Source organism: Magallana gigas, chromosome 6 (assembly GCF_963853765.1).
Source record: "Magallana gigas chromosome 6, xbMagGiga1.1, whole genome shotgun sequence".
Lineage (NCBI taxonomy): Eukaryota > Metazoa > Mollusca > Bivalvia > Ostreida > Ostreidae > Magallana > Magallana gigas.
In genome coordinates this window covers 51,450,297-51,465,677 of record NC_088858.1, presented here as the reverse complement: position 1 = coordinate 51,465,677, position 15,381 = coordinate 51,450,297, and the positions used below count along the sequence as shown (strand labels likewise).

The 15,381-nt window shown below is 34.7% G+C and overlaps 1 protein-coding gene and 1 long non-coding RNA gene across 4 annotated transcripts in view; one reads left to right on the top strand and one right to left on the bottom strand.

The window, feature by feature from the left end:
- Window positions 1-5,705: 5,705 nt before the first annotated feature.
- On the bottom strand, window positions 5,706-8,926 carry LOC105326284 (zinc transporter ZIP1). 3 transcript variants are annotated; one of them, XM_034467259.2, is made up of 2 exons: window positions 8,052-8,926; window positions 5,706-7,358 (listed from the first exon to the last, which is right to left on the bottom strand). In XM_034467259.2, the coding sequence occupies exon 2, from the start codon at window positions 7,117-7,119 to the stop codon at window positions 5,932-5,934; it is 1,188 nt and encodes a 395-aa protein (XP_034323150.2). In that variant the 5' UTR covers window positions 7,120-7,358; window positions 8,052-8,926; the 3' UTR covers window positions 5,706-5,931. The 3 variants fall into 3 exon arrangements, with proteins under 3 accessions (XP_034323150.2, XP_034323151.2, XP_011424526.3); XM_034467260.2 differs by having other exon boundaries at window positions 8,562-8,926; XM_011426224.4 differs by lacking the exon at window positions 8,052-8,926 and adding an exon at window positions 7,459-7,575.
- LOC136276297 (uncharacterized) overlaps window positions 7,638-15,381 on the top strand; it is a 34,596-nt gene continuing 26,852 nt past the window's right edge. The window contains exons 1-2 of the long non-coding RNA XR_010714783.1: window positions 7,638-7,764; window positions 7,847-7,950. This is a non-coding gene — a long non-coding RNA (uncharacterized lncRNA). The remainder of the gene's footprint in view (window positions 7,765-7,846; window positions 7,951-15,381) is intronic.

Here is a 15,381-nt window from a genome sequence, read left to right as displayed (position 1 = left end):
ATTGACTGGCTGTCTATTATGACGTCACCTTGTTTTGGAGTCGCGAAGAATTATTTACGTCATCGTTTACGAATCAACAAATCAGAGCCGATTATTTGAAATAGAGGGAATGTTCTCTAGATATTATTCCTATAGTCTGTCCCAAGTTATTGCTTCCATCGCTTTTTGATGATTTTTAATAAAATTACACATACCTGTGAAAGAAATACAGTTGAAATCGTTAAAAGGGAATATATCCAAGATATCTTCATTGAACAATTATCCCATTCCACTCAGAAAAATTCACAGGAACGAAAACAGATTCCTTACGGAGATTTATAATGGGGAATGTTTACATCTTTTCTCCATTCGGAATACACTCGGAATACATCGCGCGATTTTTTAACGTTATCATCCGGGCTTATTAATGGTTGTTGCAATGCAAAATCTCCGTAGACTTTCAATTTCGGGATGTGTATTGAAACCTGAAGCAGTAGAGGGGGCGTTTCAAAACAGATAATCTGGGCATTTTTTATATTAGTGGATGAACGTAGTTTGAGCACAAAGGTATTTACTATTATTGAAATATCATGCAAAAAGTGGTGGAAGCAAAAACTCGGGACAGAGTTTAGTCGGTCAATATCAAAAAAATATTGACCGGTCAATATTTTTCGGACGAGCTAATATCACAGTTATTGACTATTCGTCTATATAGAGTTATATAGTGAGAATACACTACTGAATATAACAAATAATTTTATTATACTTTCGTATTAAATACTGAAATCTGATTGGTTTAGACGCAGTTGATAATCCGTTCTATTACCCTTAGCGTTAGCAACACACTTAGCAACGGGTAACACAACGAATTGTTACATGCGCGTAAATTATGCGCGTACGGTTCGCCGTGGAATTCACGTCATTTTTATATAAAATCAGTAAAAAAATCTCTAAAATTAAGACATTCAGTATAATAAAATAAATAGTGCCTGTTTGGGAGGATAACAGTTGAAATTGACACCCCTCTCAAAAACAATTGTCAACCCCCGCTTCGCGTCGGTTGACAATGGTTTCCTCGGGGTGTCAATTTCAACTGTTATCCTCCCAAACAGGCACTATTTATATAATGTTACATGAAAGTTTTGTAATTCAAAGAATTCAAAACTATCTATAACATGTTATAGATAGTTTTGAATTCTTTGAATTACAAAACTTTCATGTAACAATTATCTACCCTTCTACTTTGGTTAGTGAACAATTATTAAGATTGTGTATCATTTTGATTTTGATGTCTGTGGTTGAAATGTATGCAATAGACATTTACAAAGCTACCGTAAATGTGTTATTGTCTATCAGATCTACAGGTGTTTGGTCTAGAAATTAGTAGAGGTCGCTCATTTGAGATATATAATTTCAATGATTTTTACGAAGTTGTTTTTTGAAATACCATTAAATTCTTCATGCAGTTTACAACTGATATCGTCTCTTGGCTAGTATCTCTGAATTCTTAGCATGTATAATGATGATAATTTCTTCAACTAAATAATTTACTTTGTCAGGAGTAGTAATTGTTTAATTATTTTAAATGTATGTCGGCCACATTCTACATTTCGCTGTCTATTTGTCCAATACTAGTCAAAATGAATGATCAGTCATACCCATTTATTAATGCATATCATTTCAGCATCATATCTGTTATACTGTATGGCACAATATAATAACAACACATTTTCTATGTAGACAGGATACACTTTTCAAATGTTGTCTCCGTACATCTAGATGAAACCTGTCTTAAGTAAACCCTACCTTGAATAACCTCCTATTTTCAGTCACTAAAAAGAGATAATAAAAATTGCCGTACAAGCTATCGACCAATCAGTGGTCGGTACGGGAAGTTCCCACACAAGTTCCCGCACTGAACTTCTTTTACCACACAGGGCTACCATACAAAGCCAAATGATAAATAATTAACCATCTATGAATCACTCGTTTAGCGATGAACTTATTATATTATTACATAATTTAATTAATATCACATATCATAAAATCATTATAGATAGGTTTATTTGGTATCATGTCACCTTATAAAATTATACAATCATTTTAAAATCATTATAGATATAATTGATATATTTTGTGTCATGTCAATTTATACAATTATACAATCATTATAAAATCATATTAGATATGGGTTTTTTTTGTATCGTGTCGATTTACACAATTTTCATTTGTACAATTTTTATTCGTACATAAAATATTTGCGGATGAATATCGTAACTATATACGATAGTATATATAGACAAATATAGTTCGTAGAGTAAGACTGATTAAAAAAATTTATCAACAATTAGCACCAACTAACATTATTGAAACATCATTTAGTGCTAAATAAATATGTGTCTAGTTAAATTAAACAGTAAGTATATTCTTTAGGAAAAGATCGATAACCGGAAGTGACGAAGTTAGCACGAAAGATTGGAGCCAGAGAGGTGAAATGTAAATACATGTATAAACCAAGAATTCATTTTTACACTGAACATAGAGCCCTTTAATGAAGTTAAGCAAGGTAAATTAAGGGAATTAAGTGGTACACACTCATTAATTTTACTCTCGATAAATCCGATGTACATGTACATATATCATATCAACCTCTAATGATAAAACACCGCTTATTTTAATGGTGAAAATATCGTTAGCGTTGCAATGTGACCTTGGACTGTAGCTAAACGTTTAAGATATATTAACCATGAAATTTTGGTTTATCTGAGATGTTCCTACAAAATTTGATTATATGATTCATTAATTTTTTATCATTAATGAATTTTACACGGATTTGTTAATCCGCGCAATATATTATTATCCTTCAATTCATCTTCGAAGTCTGAATTTGATATATTTCTATCATCTTTCACACGAGAACAAGCTGACTACGTGACACACCTGTAGTATTTCTCTGAGGGCTACCTGCAGTTGACGGCGGACACTCACCGCTGTGTTAAAAGAGGTGAGTCACCAGACCGCCACGACAGACCCCGCCACCCCGGGGGTGCACATCGATCAGTGTAATGTCTTCATAATATATCATATGCATAGTCTTGTCTGTAAGAAATATTATAAATATTTGATCACTACTAATGAAGCAGCGATTTACAGAAGATACATGTAGTTTTATACTGTAACTGCCAAATATGAACGTTGGTGTTGGAATGTCGCCATAGATCAACATTTAAAAAGAAATTGAAAAGTCCTAAGTTTTTATTTGTTTTACTATTTTGTAAACGTTTAAATCATATATATTCATACCTATCCTGAATCTCTGTGATATGGCGTTAGAAATTAATTAGGCTACAATTGTAGAAACTGTCATGGGCGGATCCAGATTTTTTTTTTCGGGGGATGGGGTCAAACGGTTATTTAAGTTAGCCGGGAGAGGGGGGGGGGGGGCAAAAGCATATTTTGGTAATTCTATAATGTAATTTAAAGAAATTTGAATTTTGGCAGGGGTCTTGACTCCCATAACCCCCACCCTCTAGATCCGCGCATGACTGTGGTATCTTTTTTCCCGGACAAAAATTAAAACCGTTCGGTTAACATTAGCGGTGGTGCTGTAAAAAGAAAAATTGCTTTAAAGTGTTATTCTACGCATAATGTTGTAGAATTGTGGTTTGATGTCCTAGAAAAGAAAAGATACGTCTTGACCAACTTATTAACATAAATCATCCTTTAGCAGCATTGTTATGCAAATATAAGAAAAGCTAAAATTCCTAGTTCTGGTTGGCATTTGCAGCTCACGCCATCATGCCCACACCAAAAGAAAAAATATGGTCCCGAAAAATATTGTATTTCTGCTCTTGTTTAGTACTGTAATTTTTTTTCCTGGTGCATACCGCATTTACTTCTAAGTGCAGGAATTTATCATTTTATTTATATATGCGAAACGATCTCATTGTTACCATGGATATGTTTTATCTGAATACCTACAAAGTATCAAATATTAGTAATTGACTGTTTATTTAACTTACTTGATCATGCATTTATCTCAGTATTGATGGAGTATACGTCTTAACAACGAGCGCTTTAACAATAAAAGGCTTTATTTATTCTGTGGAATTTTAAAAGTATGTTTTTATTTGAGGGAATATGGTGTAAAATAACTGCAGATAAACCTCCTGCTTTAACTCTCCATAAATTCACCACCCCCCCCCCCCCTTGCTGTTTTATACTTTACAAGCATGTAAATATATCTAGCTTAGTTGCAGTCGTAAAATCGAAATTCTTTTCTTTTTTGCATATCCTACGCATTTATGATATCGTCAAATCTCCCAAGTTTTCATGACCGACATAATTCTAACGTCAAAACGTGACTCAAAATCATGATCTCAATTACCTGACATTGTGTGGATTTCACCCGGATATGTGTTTATAATATGTGTTTATGCTGAAAAAGCAGAATTTGACGACGAAAATTGAACCCGGTTTATTTAAAAGCCATTCCTAAACTTTGTCTCTTTTTATAAAATGAGTTAAGAAAGCATTTAAACGTTAACTTGATACGCATATAAATAAGTTTATTGACATGGGCAGTTTTACCACAAAATTACATGTCTTGAGGTGCGCAAAATGGGTTTATCTTAGATTGGATTTGAACTTTTAAGGAACATAATAATCGTTCAGCAAGCAAAATAATACCAAACGATACGCAAATTTTTGAGACTTTAATATTTCGTCTTTCATTTTTTTTTACAATCTAAAGGCAAACATCTATATATATTATGCACTTTAAAACAAAAACAAAGAACTAAAAATAAAAGCCAAATTATTTGAATAAAACGCAGTTTGTGAACAACGCAAGGCTCATGTGGGCACTCTCATGCATGTATTGTCTTGTTAGTGATTATTGTAATTTCCTACAGATAATTTAAGCGTGCAAGATGTATAACAGGTAAGCAATGTGTCTTCTTGTAATGATAGATCACTTGAGGATATCAGAGAGAGAGAGAGAGAGAGAGAGAGAGAGAGAGAGAGAGAGAGAGAGAGAGATTTAAATATCTGACCATAATCTAAAGAAAATCACATACATTTTGGTATTTATTTTTATCAGTTGGGAATAAAAACAGGCAATGTATAATAGTAAACATTGCGTCAGAAACTGCAGGTATATCGATGGTATATCCAATGTAAAATGGTTCATAGTTCTATGGTCACCTGATTATTGTTATTTACTCTTCTGTATACATATATTTTTTTAAAATTTGAATTTAAATTTTTAGTTAAACAATTACGTTTATAGAGTTTGAAACTCAAATGATTGTTAAAAAAACAAGAGAGGCAGAGAGCCAAACTATTTAACTTTCCATATGCAAACTATGTGATGTAAACAAATGATTAATGTATCGAGATATCAATTATAACGTTAAAAAGTTGGTTTCCGTGTTCGCGTCATTTGTAGGGAAGTGGATGCTCATTGCTAGCATTATTTGGGATGACCGGAAAAAGCTAAATAATCATATATGAAATCAAAGTGTGTCAACTAAAGATCCACTTAAATTGGCATCTTCCAATCTAGGATTTACGGTTTCTGATCTTTTTATCATTGTGAAAAAGTAGCAGGTCAGAAGCTCATGACTTTGAAAGGTGGTTGCTAAGGCAAACAAACATAGTTTTATACATGTAACGCCGATGTTTTAGTTTTTTTTTTTATTTTAAGTTTGATAGCAACAGCAAACATATACAATTTGTAAGTCTTGAAATACGATCAAACAATAAAACTGGACAATAATATCACATTAATACAACGTTTCATATTTTACATACATTTATATATACAGTATGTACAACCTATTCGTTTGAATAACACAAAAGTCTGGATAGAACGTGCTCTGCATATAAAACAAGTCCATATTGCACAAAGTTACTCTGACGACTGTCAGACTTGTTCACATCAGTTTACATTCACGTTTCTCCGTGGTGACCGTCCCTGATAAACAACAGCCCGACAACAACACCGAACCCGAGCATTGTCGACAACACTTTCCAAACGTTCCGACCTTTCTCGAGCTCTTTGTTCAGTATTTCAAAAAACGTCACGTAGATGAAAGAGCCAATAGAAAGTCCTTGCAGAACTCCGGCGGCAATGTTTTCACTTCGGCTATCTTCGCCTGTTTCCGTGACGATATAACCAATCATGACACCAATAGGGGCGACAATCGACAGTAGTACAAGGGAGGAGATTATGTTTCGAAGCCTCTTGAATCCCTCAGCCAACTGCAAACCGACACTGAACGCCACTATACATTTGTGTAGAGCAAGAACCCCCATGATTCTCCACGTATCGGGGTCTGTCTTCTGTAATCCAACCGATAGACCTTCAAAAATCATATGAAAAGACAGGGCGAACAACAAAACCACTGACCTAAACGCAAGGGATTCTGGGTTGTGGCTCTCGATGACCACTTGGGGCTGCTCCGCCTCGTTATGAGTAATGTTGAGTTCCTCTCTTTTAGCATCATTGTGCGAAATGGCTCCGTATCCAAGGTTTGTCGAACACTCGCCATTTTGTTCCAGTTTGATTTTCTCCGCCGATTTGGATTCGACGGTTCTCGACTGTCCATCGCCTTCAGTCTTATCTGGATCTTTATGAGATGGAGCTATCCCATTAATGCCATTTTGTTCTAACACTACATTCACGCAGGATTTTGAAGTGAATGAACTGGTCTCCTCATGTCCTTTGTCCTCAATACACGTTTGAGCTGGGTTCTCGTGTCCAGAATCATGCATGTGATGGGAGTGTCCGTGATGGGAATGTCCGTTATGGGAATGTCCGTATCCACACGCTCCGATCATGTTTTCAATAAACAATATCAGAAAGAATCCAACACCCGCCAACGCTTCAGCAATCGGGTAATCGAAAGAAAAAGACTCCTCAATCAGTTCAACTGTTTCTGGCAACAAATGCAAGAAGGACGTTCCAAAAAAAACGCCGCCAGAAAAGCAGTTGAGAAGTCCGATCCACTTCTTCAGATTACATTTCGAGGCGAGTTTCTTCTCAAATAGTTTAAGAACTACCAAGGGCAGTATCCCGAACAGAAATGTAACACCAAAAAGGATGAAAATGGCTGCTATCTTTGCTACTGATGCCATTTTGAGCAGCGACGGCAGGTTAATGGCATAAAACTGTTATCTTATTAGCAGCTTTTATAGGAACAGAAAATACTCCAATTCGTCATTCACGACAAACTGTGAACCGTGTGCAGTTCAGCAATTTATGTACACGCTTCGGTTATTTCAAAATCTTTTCCTTCCATTCATCACTATCAATTAGATTCTTTTCCTTGAGGTAATCAGAGTCGATTAGTGCATGCCATAAATCGTTCTCTGTCCTGTAAAGGTAAACATAAATAAAATTATATAACAATTAATCTCTCTCTCTCTCTCTCTCTCTCTCTCTCTCTCTCTCTCTCTCTCTCTCTCTCTCCATACCGCTTATGAACATTACTTCAGCAACGAAGCTCAGGTGTACATTGATGGCGAATATAAGCTATGTATCATGTTATTCACAGGTAAGTAATCCCTATCGATATTCATCGTTTACGTTTGATAACATCTTTCTCGCCCTTTATTTTACAGGCGCGTTCATTAGTATTCATTATCAACTCTGTCTTGCCTGATAAAACGATATACCTATCTATGTACATATATATTCACATGTATGTGTATTACATTCAGGACCAAGCTTAGAATAAAGAAAACACAGAGGAGGAAACGGACCGAAAATATCACGTAAAGGTCGTGGAAAACTTTTACCTGTAAATTTGCTATAGAGTCTATTCATCATAAATTCAACAATCCCTTTCTTTTTTTACTATAGGTGTTTTACACACGAGACCAATATCCGCACGTGGTAAATCGGTGACGAGACGTTAATAGTAGACCACCTAGCTATACAAAACTTAATTAACAGGTAATTAACAGGTAATTAACAGGACCTGACCAGGAAGATTGTGCAAGTATACTTTTTATCATTGAAAAAGTTGTCTACATTTGTCATAGATATATTAACTTGCTTTACTTACATGTTTATTACCTGTACTCCTCTGTATTGGACCTTGTATACATTCCTGTAAGTTTCCGTTCTATACCTTACGTACCATTGACATGTTTTGAGAAAAAACAAAGAAAGAGCAAGAATACAGATCATTTTTTCTTCCCCTATCATTAATGTTTATTTTTCCATCAGATTTCACATTGTGCTTACTTATTATTAATGCAGTAGCGATGCTTGTAAACTTGCGATCTGTGAACAAATTTGTTAAAAAAAAACCAAACGGAACTTTATTTATTTTACAACGATTGATAAGCAAGTTCTACAACTTTTATTTATATCTCTCGTTGGCACGGATGTTACCGCAAATTTGTTAATTCATTTATACATTATATCCCCTATAAAGAAATATGGTTACCTTCAAATGAAATACAATTACATATAACTTACATTAAATTGTAGTGTTCCGATAAATAAACGCACCAAGAGAAGGTGGTTCGGATATTTTTTGACAAGCACAAACAAAATATATTTACATTACCCTAATAAAGGCTCCATGGAAACTGAAAGGCTTTGACTCGGTCCTCGACTGGTTAGAAGTAGAAATATGATGTTTGGGAAATTTCCACAATGTTTCTCCCACAATGGAAAAGAAAAATCATTCTTGTATAGTTGACTGGTGCACAAGTGCGCGAAGAACCAACACTTGCACTACTTGCTGAATTTACCATATACGGGAATATAACGTATGTTCTTGGAAATTGATAAATGAGACCTCATTATCACTTTGGGATCGACAGAGTTGTATCAAAAACCAATATCTCAAAATGAAATACATGTACATGAATAACAATGCTGTTCAATGCGCCAACTTCGAAGAAGTAACAGTTGAAGTCTGTTAAATCGAGATCAAAGAAATCCACGGTTTACAAACGAAACCTACGGGGATTTAAAAACAAAACTACTTTATATCATACATGACATGCTTATTTCTACGTTCGTTTTCTGTATAAAGAGAACAAAAAACCATAAACATGTTAACATATCTTGAAAAGAATCTTGTACAAAGTACGTAAATGAAATCGACAGCAATTTTAGGTGTTACATGAATTGTAAATACAGAAAAATATATATGCACAAGTAAAAGGAAAGGAGGAATTAACATATAAAACATTGAAAACATATGGATGGACCGGGAATCGAACCCGGGACCCCAGCAACTCTAGTCAGAAACTTTACTGAGCTAATCAGTCGATATCCACGAGCGATATAGCCCCAAATACTACATTCCTCCCTCCCTAAAAACTCTTCGCCCTGGAAGATCACCCATGCTCTTTCCCCTGGCAGGTGTTCACCTGTTATTTCCAGGGGTTGGTCACAGCACCAAATGTAGTAGGAAAGAAGGAATGGGCATATAACACATTGAAAACATATGAATGGACCAGGAATCGAACCCAGGGCCCATGCAACTTTAGTCAGTTCCTCTAGCACTGAGCTACCCAGGCCTATATTCATGGACCATATAGCCCCAACTGCTACTCATGTATTCTACATTTTGACGTATAAAACCGTTGATATTTATTGAAGGTGTAGATTTTCACCGATAATGATTTAAAGGGTTTAGCTTACGTATAAATCCTTCCATCCCGGTTAATCATAATATTTGTATTTCGTGACGTTTATGACCGAGATTCTCGTTGTGATGAAAAAAAACCTGTACATCCGTAATGAAGTGTGTCGTGTCTTAAAGTCTGTAAACTAGTTTTGAATAAGATCACACCTGGAAATGCTCACATAACACACTTTGTCAGTTTTTGACAATAAAATAGTGAATAACTCTGTGCAAAGTAATGATAATACCATCTTTACACATATGGACATTGTCAGAAATTTAAAATTTCTTAGCGTTAGCTCCCTTGGGCTATATCATCTGCATTTGTGTTTTGAATAAGATGCAAATGTTCATAATTATTCCAATCTGTTGTTACCTGTTGTGGAGGAAATGTCTTAGGAATATAGGACAGAGTTTTGATTTACAATGTGATTTCATCGGTCACAAGCAACTTATCTTCTTTACCAGTATGTGAAGGAGACTAGGTTCTGTACCAATGTGTGAAGGGGATTCTGGTTTTGTACAAGTGTGTGGAGGATATTGGGTTCTGTACAAGTGTGCGGATGAGATTAGGTTTTGTACCAGTGTGTGAAGGATATTAGGTTCTGTACCAGTGTGTGGAGGATATTGGGTTCTTACAAATGAGTGGAGGAGACTGGGTTTTGTACAAGTATGTGGGTGGAGAAGATCAGGTTCTGTACCAGTGTGTGGAGGATTCTAAGTTATGTACCAGTGTGTGGAGGATACTAAGTTATGTACCAGTGTAAGAAGGAGAATGAGTTTTTCACCAGTGTGTGGAGGAGATTGGGTTTTGTATAAGTGTGTGGAGGAGATTGGTTTTTGCACCAGTTTGTGGGGGAGATTGAGTTCTGTAAAAGTGTTTGGAGGGGATTAGGATCATGTACTAGTGTGTGGGGAGATTGGGTACTGTACAAGTGTGTACGTGGAGGAGATTGGGTACTGTACAAGTATGGGAGGAGATTCGGGGTTTTTACAACTGTTTGGAGGGGATTAGGTTCTGTACCAGTGTTTGGAGGAGATTGGGTTCTGTACCAGTGTGTGGAGGAGATTGGGTTCTGTACATGTGTGTAGGAGGATATTTGGTTTCTAAAACTTCCAAGACTTGGTTCTGTACAAGTGTGTGAAGAAAGTAAGGTTCTGTATTAGTGTGTCGAGGAGACTGAGTTTTGTACCAGTGTGTGGAAGGAATTAGGTTCTGTACCAAAGTGTAGTGGAGGCTGGGTTCTTTACCAGTGTGTGGAGGGGATAAGGTTTTGTACCAGTGTGTGAAGGAGATTTGTTTTGTACCAGTGTGTTGAGGAGATTGGTTACTGTATCAGTGTGTGGAGATTGGGTTTTGTATCAGTGTGTGGGGGAGATTAGATTCTGTAGCAGTGTGAGCTCCTTATCGACGCTTTAATGCGATTGTCGATGTTCTCTCTTAAATGCAAGATACAGTAACATACTAATGTAAAAAGAAGCATGTAACAAGAAACAGCAACGTACTGATGTAACAATATATAACAACTTACTGATGTTACAAGAAACAACATTCTGATGTAACAAGAAACATAACCATGATATAGCAACATACTGATGTAACAAGATACAGCAACATACTGATGTAACAAGATACAGCAACATACTGATGTAACAAGATATAGTAACATACTGATGTAACAAGATACAGCACATTCTGATGTAACAAGATAAAGCAACATACTAATGTAACAAGATATAGCAACATACTGATGTAACAAGATACAGCAACATACTTATGTAACAAGATAAAGCAACATAACGATGTAATAAAATATAACAACATACTGATGTAACAAGATATAGCAACATACTGATGTAACAAGATATAACAACATACTGATGTAACAAGATATAGAAACTTACTGATGTAACAATAACATAACGATGATATAGCAACATACTGATGTAACAAGATACAGCAACATACTGATGTAAAAAGATACAGCAACATACTGATGTAACAAGATACAGCAACATACTGATGTAACAAGAAATAACAACATACTGATGTTACAAGATAAAGCAACATACTGATGTAACAAGATACAGCAACATACTGATGTAACAAGATATAGCAACATACTGATGTTACAAGATACAGCAACATACTGATGTAACAAGATACAGCAACGTACTGATGTAACAAGATATAGCAACATACTGATGTAACCAGATACAGCAACATACTGATGTAACCAGATACAGCAACATACTGATGTAACAAGATACAGCAACGTACTGATGTAACAAGATATAGCAACATACTGATGTAACAAGATACAGCAACATACTGATGTAACAAGATACAGCAACATACTGATGTAACAAGATACAGCAACGTACTGATGTAACAAGATATAGTAACATACTGATGTAACAAGAAACAGCAACATACTGATGTAACAAGATATAGCAACATACTGATGTAACAAGATACAGCAACGTACTGATGTAACAAGATATAGCAACATACTGATGTAACAAGATATTAAAACATACTGATGTAACAAGATATAGCAACATACTGATGTAACAAGATACAACACATACTGATGTAACAAGATATAGCAACATACTGATGTAACAAGATACAGCAACGTACTGATGTAACAAGATATAGTAACGTGCTGATGTAACAAGATATAGCAACATACTGATGTAACAAGATATAGTAACATGCTGATGTAACAAGATATAGCAACATGCTGATGTAACAAGATACGATACAGCAACATACTGATGTAACAAGAGATAGTAACATACCGATGTAACAAGATACAGCAACGTACTGATGTAACAAGATATTGCAACATACTGATGTAACAAGATAAAGCAACATACTGATGTAACAAGATACAACACATACTGATGTAACAAGATATAGTAACATGCTGATGTAACAAGATACAGCAACATACTGATGTAACATGATATAACAAAATACTGATGTAACAAGATATAGCAACATACTGATGTAACAAGATATAGCAACGTACTGATGTAACAAGATATAGTAACATACTGATGTAACAAGATATTAAAACATACTGATTTAACAAGATATAGCAACATACTGATGTAACAAGATACAACACATACTGATGTAACAAGATATAGCAACATACTGATGTAACAAGATACAGCAACGTACTGGTGTAACAAGATATAGTAACATACTGATGTAACAAGATACAGCAACATACTGATGTAACAAGATATAGCAACATACTGATGTAACAAGATACAACACATACTGATGTAACAAGATATAGCAACATACTGATGTAACAAGATACAGCAACATACTGATGTAACAAGATATAGCAACATACTGATGTAACAAGATACAACACATACTGATGTAACAAGATATAGCAACATACTGATGTAACAAGATACAGCAACGTACTGATGTAACAAGATATAGTAACATACTGATGTAACAAGATATAGTAACATGCTGATGTAACAAGATACAGCAACATACTAATGTAACAAGATATAGTAACGTGCTGATGTAACAAGATATAGCAACATACTGATGTAACAAGATATAGTAACATTCTGATGTAACAAGATAAAGCAACATACTGATGTAACAAGATAGATGTATAGCGACATACTGATGTAACAATAAATAGCAACATACTGATGTAACTAGATAAAGCATTATACTGATGTAACAAGATACATGTATAGCAACTTACTGATGTAACAAGATATAACAACATACTGATGTAACAAATTTGTTACATCAGTATGTTGCTATTTATTGTTACATCAGTATGTCGCTATACATCTATCTTGTTACATCAGTATGTTGCTTTATCTTGTTACATAAGAATGTGCTGTATCTTTTTACATCAGTATGTTGCTATATCTTGTTACATCAGTATGTTACTATATCTTGTTACATCAGTATGTAACAAGTTTTGAATTTCAGTTTGATTTAAAGATCTTTTTCTGAGATTTTAATGTTACTCTTGGCTGAGTGATCACTTTACTTTTCAGTGAAAATAATATCATTCAACCAGAAATAACATTGCATAAACATTTTAATGAAATTCAATATATTGATAAAAAAAAGAAGCACAAGTTCCAAACATTTTTGCTTAAATCTGCACTTTGAATATTATCTGCAAAAATATGGAATAAATTATATAAATTTAATAAATCCTCTCCGGATTTTCAAGTTCAAATGAAATCTCGAACTCTCTGGTAGAGAATTGAATAAAAGGCGGAATCTTGAAAAGGCGAGATCCGTATTTTGACCCAGGTGCAAATTATTAATTTCCCGCAACACTGCGGTAAAGGGAGATAGCCCCGTACCACAATTTCAAACATCAAAAAACTGTCTTTTTACACCTTATTCGTAACGCCGCCCTGAAACAATCATGAAGGTGAATATTTAAAGATTGACATTAATTTTATCATAATTTAATGCACCCTATTAGTATAGATTACTGACCTTTAAAACATTCATGCATGTACAGTAAAGTAAACATAATATTGTTTAAATTAAAACTAAAGTAAGCTTTTCCTGCCAAAGGATGGTCACAAAAACCTGCGGACCCTTTGCCTTTGCCTGGGAGTGTTTTTTTCTATGCGATAATGCTGTTTACTTGTTTAAGTTATACAATCGTAATGAAGACAAAAGTCCACATCTTCAAAATACCCTCTAAACATTGCTTTTTGAATGGATTGCGTAATAGTATTCAAAAATTGTTTAGCTTGTGCAATGTCTGTATAACTGGATTGTGATAGGATCATCTTACTACCCCGTAGAAACCGTGCTTCACCAACAAAATCTTTACAGCAATAGCGAAATCAATTATTGTTAATAAATCTTCCAGAGGCATAGTTTAGGACTCCAAAGGTCACCGATGGGAATGGGAGGACAGCTCCTGATACCAGAAATTACGTCATGCCAATGCGTATCATCTTTAAATTCTATTATTTTTCAAATTTGTCAAGAATTAAAATATCAGGAGATTTTCTTTATATATTTACAGTACACTAATTCTTTTTAGCGTTTGTAAGGAATAAGTCTATAGATGCGTTCTCATATTTATTTTCTAATCCTTAAAAGTAATGTTAAAAGATACTTTGTGCCTTATTTTTCTCAAGATAATTTTTGTCGGTCTAATTTTCTTTAACTATGTTTTGTTTTGTTTTTTTTTGCTGATATTTAAGCAAACAATGTCAACTCCTTTAAAGAGTGTTGTTCCTTTTACACTCAGAGTCTCTTTTCACCAGGATAGTACCAATCACTCATTTCCAGAAATTACGATTGTCCAATATCTATAACCTTTCGATGAAGTAATGTCATTTTGGATAAACCCACAGCAATAATCGAACATTATAACCCTTTTTTCACCTCGAAGTTTCCCACTACTTACAATTGTGATCAAAAACTAGAGCACACGTACAATTCAATTAGATTTTATAATGGTGTCAAATTTTATGGATCACCCTGTATCGTCAAAAAAAATCCACCCATTCTGAGCATAATAACTACAAATATGCAATATCTCTAGTCAGGCAGAAGTTCATTTGAATTCATTTTTTAAAAGAAAATCTCTACGACTAAACGTTCTGTCAACTCTTCCTGGTATGAATCTATACACTGCATTGTTTAGAACCCTGCATTCCTAGCAAGCGTGAACAATGTGAGGTCTAGCAGTTCAGTAATAACGAACCGATTCCA

Bases quoted from the DNA above. Each gene is read 5' to 3' on its own strand.
- LOC105326284 (XM_034467259.2), bottom strand. From the start codon at position 7,119: ATGGCATCAGTAGCAAAGATAGCAGCCATTTTCATCCTTTTTGGTGTT.